Source organism: Gavia stellata, chromosome 21 (assembly GCF_030936135.1).
Source record: "Gavia stellata isolate bGavSte3 chromosome 21, bGavSte3.hap2, whole genome shotgun sequence".
NCBI classification, from domain to species: domain Eukaryota; kingdom Metazoa; phylum Chordata; class Aves; order Gaviiformes; family Gaviidae; genus Gavia; species Gavia stellata.
The window spans coordinates 7,555,161-7,565,644 of record NC_082614.1 but is presented as its reverse complement, the minus strand read 5'-3'; the positions used below and the strand labels follow the sequence as shown (position 1 = coordinate 7,565,644).

Genomic DNA, 10,484 nt, shown 5'->3' with positions numbered 1-10,484 from the left:
GGTCCTGGCTCGGCACGGAGGGCCTGTGCCGTACAGCATGGCGGCGCTGTGGCGCAGGCGGGAGCGTCTCCTGGGAGTGTCGGGGCTGTGCCGTACAGCGCGAGCCCTCTCAGGTACGGGGTGCCCGCTGCGCTCGGGCCTGGCAGAGGCAGCGCCTCCGTCTCTCCTCTCGGGAAGCGGGCTGCCCTCTTCTCCTGACGCCGGCAGCGCCTCAGCAGGGTCCCCCCCAACCCTTCCTACCACCCGCACGGCGGGAAGAGGCCCGCGGACGCCTTACTTGAGCGACCGCTGTGGGGACCGGAGCCTGCCCTCCGCCCCCCCGCCCCGGAGGCGCCACTCTCCTGCCTCAGCGGCCGGGGCGGGGAGGGTGGTGGGCTGCCTCCATCCGTAACGGCTTTCGGAGCCACCCCCGCCCCGGTGCCTCTCTCGGAGCCCGTCCCTCGGCCCCTGAGTTGCTGAGGGAGTCTCCGGCTGCCGGTGGCTGTGAAGTAGGCAAGGCCTCCTGTGCCCCTGCGGTGGGGCTCGCTGGAGAGGTACTGGGGCAGCCCGAGAGGCAGCCAGACCTTTCCTCTAGGCTTAACTCCAACGACCGGCGGGTATCAGCCTTTCCTGTCTGACTGCCCACCCTGAACTGCCGAGAGAAGTCCCCCAACCCTATGACGGCACAGCTGGTGTGGGCATGCTGTGGGCCTCGGCTGTGCTCTCTGAACTGCTGGCACCTCTCTGAAAGCAGGGGTTGCCCAGATGTCCTTGCTAAGAAACAAGTTACTGCTCACCTGTGGGCTTCTCCTGCCGCTTCGAAACTGCTCTGGGAGACTGGGCTGATCTGTGGGGAGGCTGAGGTGGCAGAAAGGGCCAGCTTCCCTCTGACCACCTCCCCCCAAACCCCTGCAAGCCCTACGTTGCAGCTGAAGCTTTGTGAGTCTGATAAGGTGACCCCGCTGAAAAATCTATGTGAGACAGAAGACCTATACTAGATCCCAGTTGCAACTGTCTAATCATGCAGAAAGAGGTTCTTGGGACATTGTGTAAAAATCTGATCTATTTTCACACTTCTTTTGGATTGCTCTATTTTCTGTATTTCATTCACAAAACTGGACTAGGTAGTTTAACAATTTTTGGGGAATGCTTTGGGACACTGAAAAAACACAGTGATCTAGTAAAGTCAAGAAAACCCAAATCAGCAATAATAAATTGTAAAAAATAGTGTACTTTTTGATATTTACCTTCTTACATACCTCTCCCATCTTCCTTGCCTGTTTATTTTCCTTCTTTTTTCACGTCCTCTTCACAGGAAAGAATGAGTATGATCTTCTGGTAATTGGTGGAGGGTCTGGAGGCCTTGCTTGTGCAAAAGAAGGTTTGTATGTATAAATAACTAACAAAAGTTTTGATTTAGCTTAAGTGGTTTTTGTGGAAACTAAGAGAAGTTTTACTGATAATGCTAAAGCTTTTTAAGAAACATAGTATACTTCTGTCCCTTCACATTAATCATTAACTCAGCTCCATACAGTTAATCTGCAAATTACTGCAGGTAATTGCAGTTATCATAATTGCACCCCACCCCTCAGGTGGGGTGATCTTGTTTGGCTTTCCTACTAACCTTTTAAAAAATACTTCTTGTTTTGTCATGGGAAAATCTAATAAGCTTTTATTTCACTGTTATTATAAACTACTCTGAGTGCCTTCACAGATACTGTATTTTTTAAATTACACTGTTTCTTATTTATGTGTTAAAACAACAGTCCCTTCAGAGTGTTTCTAAGAACTGTTTAACTGCTGTAGAGAACCTTGCCCCTTTGTAATTCAACGTAACATGCTCAACAACCCACAAGGTTCTTAAACATCTCATTTGGGGTCAAATTGCATTTTTAGGGTTGGTGGAAGCTGGAGGCTCTAGTCTGGGTTATTAAGTGCCTTCTGGAGAATCTGTTGACTGCATAGGCAGCCTGGGTCTCTAGTCTGGTGTCTTGAGTTAGACGGTATAAACCACCAGCTGTCATCTCCTGTACTCTTAATCTGTACCTGCACTACTAAAAATGTTTAGTTTTGTGTGTTTCTCCCTCCTCTGAATACCTTGTCTTGCTTTTTGTTTAAAGCTGCTCAGTTTGGAAGGAAAGTGGCCGTTTTGGATTATGTGGAACCTTCTCCACAAGGTATGGAAGAGAAATACTAGGATAATATTTGGACATATGTATAAAACGGTTCTCTAGGAGAGCAGATTGCTCCAGGCAGCAAAGTGGCCAAAGCCACGCTGCCTGCTTTCCTTGTAGTAAAAGTCCTTAAGCCCAGCTTGCTGTACTGCTCATTCCCTCCAATGATGTCCCAGCTCTGCCTCCTTCCCCTGCACATTAAGGTTGTTAGCAGTGTATGATGATACTACCATTTGTAGTAGACTTTTGACTTAAATATGTGAGAATATTGTCTCTGTCAAAATGTCATTTACAGTTTCTAAAAATTATGAATCGCATCATGTTGAGACTCTTCATGTACAGTATGTAAATTAAGATCTGCAAATGCAAATAAGCAAATGTGAATGTATAGTAACTGGATCTTCAGAGCTGTGAGGAACATCTTGAGATGGTTTGAATTCTAGAAGAAAAAGATATAAAGATGGTTTTTATTAAAACAAATGAACATAAGCAGAGTTAGAAACTGATCTGTAGGAGATAGTAAACTGTGTGTTGTTTCAGAACTTTTTAACTAATTGTATGAACAACCTAATTCTCTAAGTAACCCAACTGCATTAAGTTACACTAACCTAATGCATTTACTTTTCTTTTTTTCTTTCTGTCCCAAGGGACCAAATGGGGACTTGGTGGAACTTGTGTGAATGTTGGCTGCATTCCTAAAAAGCTTATGCATCAAGCAGCCCTTTTAGGGAGTGCCCTTAAAGATGCCCAACACTATGGCTGGAATATAGCCCAACCTGTTCATCATACCTGGTAAAGATTATTGCCCATATCCACTCTTATGTGCTGCAAATGCGTAACAACTGTTCCCAGCTGGTATTTATTTAGGGACAGTTAGGGAAGTGAATTTTGCATGAAGCTTTTTAGACTGCTCCTTTTTTAAAACACAAAACTGTATTTACTGGTTTATCAGGGCAGATACTATGTTGATTTGGAGTTGATAATTTACTTCTATAACCAAAAGTACTATAGAACATTCCTAATTTCTAGCAATTGCCTGTATTTTTGAGCTGCATAATCTGAATTTGTAATGTGATGACTTCATGTTCAGTTTCTTGTTTTGTGATAGGTCTGTGATGGCACAAGCTGTTCAGAATTATGTGAAATCCTTGAACTGGGGACACAGAGTGCAACTACAGGACAAGTAAATAAGACTTTGAAGTTCATCTTTCTTCCCATAGTCAAGGAGCTCTTCTTCTCCTTGTAGAATTGCTAAATTGCCTTTGGAATTTCTGATTAGAGCTCGTATTTTGAGTTTGTAAGTCCTTTCTGCTCAGGACTGTTAAGTGCCCTTGCCAATGTAAGTGATTTCCCGCCCCGCCCCCCCCTTCCTTTTCTTTTCTTGGAAATAGTGGTTGAAAGTGACCAAACATGAAGGGTTTCTAGCAGTGTAGTGATCAGGCAATGCTCTCTTTAAACTGGAGAAGTTTTGCATTAATATGAAGTAGTCAGGGTTTCTCAAGATAATTTCAAGCTTGTCCACCAAAATTTATGTGCCATACAAGCCCACAGATAACACTACACTAGAGCAACAGATTTTTTTGCTTTCAGTGCAGAAATGGTTCCAAGTTTTTCAGCATTCTGTTCCTTTTATAGAGAAATTATCTTAATAGATAATTTAACAGGTACTAGTCTTGTGAATCTTGCTGAGTCACTTTTGTATGCTCTCAAATGAGCATTGTATGAGTAATGTTATAGATAGTAATAGTAATGCTATGGCTAGTGGAAAATGTATCATTTGAAGAGGTCAATAACCTGATCCCAAAGCATGTTACAAGGTTAGGTATTCTGCTGTATAGAGGAGTTAACTGTAACACAAAAATTAAGTGACTTAAATTATGTGACAGAGCTGCAAACAATCCTATGAAATGAGAGGCTTTCTTCCTTTTACTTTTCTATGTCTGTTTGCTATCCTTTTTAGCACTCCAGGTATGGAAAAAGTAGCTGATTGTATTTCATTCCTATTCTTCATTAAGTGTGCATTTATGTTGCTGTTTTCTTCTAAACAGGAAGGTGAAATATTTCAACATGAAAGGGAGTTTTTCTGATCCGCATACAATCCGTGGTTTAACAAAAGCAGGTAAAGAGGTGAGCTGCTGTGCTGATTTCTGCAGTATCATTCACTTCAAACATTTCAGGTCTTCACGTGTTGGTTTTCAGGTCAACGGGGAGCTAGACTGTACTTTTGCAAATTGCTTTAGGTATTCAGTATTGTTTTGGTGACAGAGATTTGCATTTTCCATCTAGAGAAGATGCTTATGAACTTGACTGTTGCCTACAGAGTCCCTAGCCTCTAACCTGTCAGTTAGATGCCATTACTTTTTCTTTGCAGATGGAAACGCTGAGACAAAAGTGGTTTGGGGTTTTTTTGTCAGAATCATACTGCTTTGATAGAAGCTTGCAGAAATGTAAAAGGACCAACATCTTTTTGCTCTGGGCATTAGGTCAGTCCGAGATGTTTTCCTCCTTCAGATGAATTGTAGAGGTGCTTAGCTTGCTAATACAAAATTGTGTGTGGGAGGCAATTACACTGAATGCACAGCTTCAAGCAACTGGGTCACATAACAGAATGGTGGCCATTTCTGCATATTTAACAAGAGACTGAATGTGCATTTTTAACACCTTTTTGAGGGTAATTATATAATGTTGCTGGTTAATATCAGCTTGAGAGAGCAAAAGTTTTTTGGGGTAGATGCCTAGCATTTTCTAAAAACATGCCACTTTTGAGGTAGCTTAACACCAGGCCTTAGAGACAGAATTCACTTGCTGTGATCTCTGTGGGTTTTGTCCTAAGCAAAAATTTATGTTAAAAAGCTGCCATTTGTGCACAACTGTTGCTTCTAAGTAGTCATCAGAATCTTGTCCAGTATAGGAACAGTTGTAAGCTTAATATTAAAACAAAAACTGATAGAGAATGTGCAGGAGAAACTCCTGCATGTATTAGTTTATTTTATCTCTGTTCTTTTTTTAATGCATTGCTGATTATTATGTCATATAAATAGCAGATGGTAGTGTCAGCTTTCTCATTTATCACTCATTTGTACATAGATAAAATCTAAAGACAGATAAAAGGATTTAAAATTCTTGATTTTGATATTGTATTTTTTTGTAGAGTATTGTTACTGCAGAAAATATTGTCATTGCTACTGGAGGAAGACCAAAATATCCTATGCATGTAAGTTACACTTGCCATCTGACAACTCCAATGGCTTTACTGGTTTCGTTGCAGAGAATAATGAATGTTTGGAGGTTAAAGAATGTAAATATAAAGTAACACATGAGAGATTTTTTTACGTGTGTTGTGTGAAAAATTATCTTTTATATAAAGCACAGGCTTTTTAGAAAAACATTTCCATAGAAAACAATTTGCATCAATTTAGTATGTTGATGTTGCTTTGAGCTGTAGGATAATTCAGGTTGGAAGGGATCTCTAGAGGTCGTCTAGTTCAACCTCCTGCTCAAGGAGGTTGGGGTCATCTATTGAGACAGCTGTGAGGTCAGATCGTGTTGCTCAGGGCTTTTTGCAGTCAGGTTTTGAAAATCTCCAAAGACAGAGACTGGATAACATATCTGGGCAACACCAGATATATTCCCCTTGGTCTGCTGGCTATACTTCAGCTAATAATGCCCAAGTTGCTATTAGCTTTCTTTGCTGCCAGGACTTGCATCGTAGATTCAAGATCTTTCCTGTGTGTTCGTAGATTGCAGGTGCACTGGAGTATGGAATCACAAGTGATGATCTATTCTGGTTAAAAGAATCTCCTGGAAAAACGTAAGTTACCTTATCATGGCTTTAATAGATGCTGGCATTCGTACTTTTTCTTTATGGCAAGGTGAAAAATGTTCAAAATTGCCTTTTATACACCGATTTTTCTGTCCTGAGAATTTGTTTTGCTATGCGTCAACATCACACTACCAACCTTCATTAGTAACTAACAGATTTCCCCCCCTTATGAAATTCCCTTCTAAAATGAAGTTAAATGTGAATTTTCACCATCTTAGGTTAATGTGACTTGTTTGCTGTAGCAATTATACATGGAAGTCACAAGAGGGCAGCATAAACTTAAAGGAAGGCTCTACTGTCCCTATTCTTTGCTATAGGTATATGTGAAATTGCTCTTCAATTAGGAAAGAAACTCCGACGTAATTTTATGTTCTCTTAAGTGGTGGCATTTCTGATAACAAAAGAAAATATGATGAGACAGTGGGGTTACTTTTGCCTTTTCTTATGCTTTGGGAGTTATTGTTTAATTAAAATACTAAAAAGTTGTTTTTAATGCAAATACTAAAATGCCATGGTCTTTGTTTTTTACAGCACACAGCACAGTAAGATTCTGAGTCAACACTGCAGTACAGAGCAATTTCCTGATGCAGATAATTGTCATAGGAAATGCACATTTGCTAGCATGAAAGTCAGATACTACTATTTTTTCTTTTCTCTATTGAGTAATTCTAGAAAAAGCAAAGTATATATAAGAAAAAGATACTTGAAACTATAATACTGGTGTTTTGAAAGAAAACAGAGCTGCCATTCATGGCTGTGACTTTCTAATGTGAAAAATGCACTGTGTTAAGCTAAACATCAAATAGATAAACTATGCTCCTTGGTACAGTTTAAAAAAGAAAGTAAATTTGCTGGTTTTTTGTAGTATATCAGTCAACTCTTGAATTTTGAGAGCATGATTTATGCGAGGAAATTGTTTGAAAAAAAAACCACACCAAAACCAAAACACCAAAACCCCACACAAAAACTAAACATAAGATTTATCCCTGTAAGATGTTTCTGTGAAAACGTGGCTTTTGTCCAGTCGCTGCTATGCAAGTTGTAACAGTGTAATGTGGGAGTCTAGTGTTTATATGTTGCATTCCTGAGATTTAGTCAAAATAAGCCTGCAGGGGCTACAGTAGCATTTCTGTGCTTTATCAGGCTGTGTCCTAGCAAATGAGGGAGGGAGTTGTTAAAGTTTTGTTTCTGTCGGATTTGTTTCTATTATAAATATTCCCAAGGTTCAGTTTAACACCTTTTGTTTTTAGTCTGAGCTGTGTTGTACTTATTCTTTCTTTTCTCTCTCTCCAAATGTACATATCTCTGCTACAAATTACATGCCTGGGGGTTATAGAACTGTCAGTCCTGCAGTTATTCATATTAAAAAGAAAAAAAAAAGCAAACCGTTAACCAACTTAAAAGTCTTTTAGATATACAAACATTGTGAAGAAATTCTTGCTACTGAGATGAAGGGTTTTGGCAGAGTGAATTAGAAAAGATGCCTTGAAATATGTTCAGAATGAGTGAGAGATTGAGCAACTGTGAAGGAGGTTAGGTTCTGCTTTCTTAACTTTTCTATTAGACATTGACAATGCCCAGGAATCCTTTACTTTGTAGAAGAAATTGTGAATAACGTGCTGCTGATACGATGAACTAGTGCCAGCTGGCATCTATTTTTCATCTAATGAAAAAGGAGAGCAAATATATGCCCACATTACAGATATTCTCATTCTATTCCCCATGAATCTCCAGTAGATATTATTTTTATGGGCAGCACGTGGCTTTTTGCAGCACTTTCCAGGAGCTACATGCTAGAAGGGGGAGGTGATCATGCATTCACAGATGAATCAGATGCTCTAATGCTGGAAAAAATATTTCCCACTGTGTTAAATTGTTTGTCAAACATAACACCCAGACTAGCAGATTTTAATCTCTTTACCTCAACCTGTTCTCTGTACACCTTCAGAAGTTGTATGTTTTTATTATAGGATAGATAGATAGATAGATAGATGATATTTAGGGTCTTTTGTGAGAAAACGTGTTGTACTGACTCTGCAATCCCTGGAGCTCACTGAGCAGCAGCCCCCATGTCTGCACAGTTTAGAAGTTTAAAAGCATCTCTGTTAGAACTGGGAGATGATGCAGATCAGTTTAGGGTAAGGTATAGGCCACAAGCTAGTGTTTCACCTACTGTTTTGCTTTGCTCTGTTAGCATAGGATAGACTGTATGAAGAGCTTTCCAGGTACTGGACTTGTTTCTCTCTTGCAGAATAGTGGAAGAATAACTTTCCTAGGGATATGTGGCTAGTCAGTGGCAGGGCCAAAAAGAGAAGCCAAATTTGCTGTCTGCAGAGCTCCATCATGCCTCTACCATTTGTTTTTGGTTGCTACACATGTTCACATATAAAATATTTAATTTTCTAAGGTTCTTGATGTCCTTTTATGAAAAACATTTCTGTCTTTGTAAATGTGTATGCCAGTAGTTTTCCTGGTAACAAGGTGGATAGAGGCTCATTGCTTTGTAAATTTTAGTTAAAATTGATGAATGATACGTCCTTATAAAGAGACTGCAATGCATCTACCACTTTGTGTTAGCCTTCAATTTGTGTGTGTTTTTCCATGGATTTAAGGGTTTATGTTTATTTTGTGAAGCACCATACTAGCATATACTACTTTGGCCAGGAATCAAGCAAAATGTAGAATAAAAAACAGCATGGGATGTGTAGGCCATGGGTTGATATTTCAAATGTGTTCCTTCCTGTGATCCAACTACTTTGAATTTTCACCTGTTCAGAGCATGTTTTGTCAAAAATAGTTTTGCTTTGTGGCTTAGAGTTTTTGAATTAATGGAGGCACAGGAGCTGAGGGAAAAGGACGCTACTTAATGGATTATTTCCATGCAACTGTTCTCTCTGCTGGCACTGTCATATGTGTTCCTAAAATGTATCTTCCTCAAAACAGTCAAACAAGCTTGGATATGGTAAAAGAATATGATAAGCTTCTGTGACTTACGCTTATAATGCTTATGCTTTCTTGCTTATCCTGCTAACTTTAAATAACCAATTTAAATTCTGTGATTATGTGAGCTTGTATGTTGAGGTTTTAAAGTGAATTTCTAAAATTTCTAGCTTTCCAAAAAGCAGTTATCAAACTACTTCCATACCCAAAAATCCAGAGGTTTTTTTTTTTAACTTTTGAACATGGCAGTATGAGAGAGACCTGCTTTAAAAAAATGCCTAAAATAAACAGAAAAAATGTGCCACGTATTCAGGTGGGTTCTGAGTCTTGTGTTTCTGTGGTGGTGTTTTTTGATGAAAAGTTCTTTATAAAGCATGGGGATGAAAGTTCTTTATAAAGCATGTATTTCCACAGATGAAAATCACAGTCAGAAAGAGCGTAACATTCTACACTGTTCTCATGGTAACTAGAAATTTTGATCCCTAATGATGCTTTTTTTTCCTAATTCAAAAACTTAACAAAAGATTTTGTTGTAAATGGAAATATTATGTGGAATGCGTCTCCAAACTGAGATTTTAACAAGTCTGCATAACACGTGAACAGCAAAGGAACGTGAATGCAGCCTGTCCAGCAACTGAGTATCAGTGATGGGCTGGTTGGATTCACTTTTACCTCCGGAACAGTGACTGAGCATTCTCCCTTTTGTGTACCCAGCAGATGTAGGGAACTGAGGATATGGTCAGAAGAGAGAGGACTCTTGCAGTGTATAGGGCATCTGGGCACAGGCATGGAAACTGCTGTGGTGGAGAGCTGATACACCTCATAAACTAAAAGCATTGATGGACAATTTTAGTGATATTCTTGGTTGAAACGGTGTGAAATATGGGGAGAGATGGGAGCAGGAGTTTTATTTAAGATGTAAAATGGATGTATTTGGTAAATACTAGTCTAGGTAAATCTACTAAATGGATTTTCTATAACTGCGTACACAAACTTTTAAAGACAGGAAGGGCAAATATTTAGCATTTGGATAAATAAGACAAAAAAGCAGGTGGTTATGAATCAAAATGAAATTTAGCAATGAATAAAATCTTACATTGGGAAATGTAATCTACTTGATAGGAAGATGATGAATTTCAAAAGTGCTTAACTTCTGATTGTGTTAAGTTTTCTTAAAAATAATTAGAAATATATATTTAGTAATTAAGATACCTCTAGAAATTTTGAGATGTACTTGAGTTCCCACAAGACTGCTGCATGTCTGTATGTTTATATGTTGCCTACTGTGTCAGAGGCAATGGTGCCGAGAGGCCCTGTAAAGATGAAGCATCACTAGCAATAGGCACTGGGGGAAAAAACCTGTCAGTGTCCACTCCAGATGTTTCTAACAGAGGTACATCATAGAACACAATTGAAATATTTGTGATGCCTCTTAACCTTGCTAGTTTCTCTGAGTTTTTCATGGCTTTCTTCACTTTGTCTTTCAGAGCATGTGTTTAAATGTCTCTTTATAATACAAAACCAATTCCTTATGTCTTAGAAGCCTGTTCTTTTTTTATTCTTATTAT

General features: G+C 39.4%; 1 protein-coding gene across 1 annotated transcript in view; it reads left to right on the top strand.

Annotated features, from left to right (window-relative positions):
- Positions 1-9: 9 nt before the first annotated feature.
- TXNRD2 (thioredoxin reductase 2) overlaps positions 10-10,484 on the top strand; it is a 37,219-nt gene continuing 26,744 nt past the window's right edge. Inside the window, exons 1-8 of the mRNA XM_059827951.1 lie at positions 10-113; positions 1,295-1,360; positions 2,100-2,156; positions 2,801-2,945; positions 3,262-3,336; positions 4,202-4,280; positions 5,305-5,367; positions 5,894-5,964. Coding sequence (XP_059683934.1) covers positions 38-113; positions 1,295-1,360; positions 2,100-2,156; positions 2,801-2,945; positions 3,262-3,336; positions 4,202-4,280; positions 5,305-5,367; positions 5,894-5,964 — 632 coding nt within the window. The 5' untranslated portion in view covers positions 10-37. The remainder of the gene's footprint in view (positions 114-1,294; positions 1,361-2,099; positions 2,157-2,800; positions 2,946-3,261; positions 3,337-4,201; positions 4,281-5,304; positions 5,368-5,893; positions 5,965-10,484) is intronic.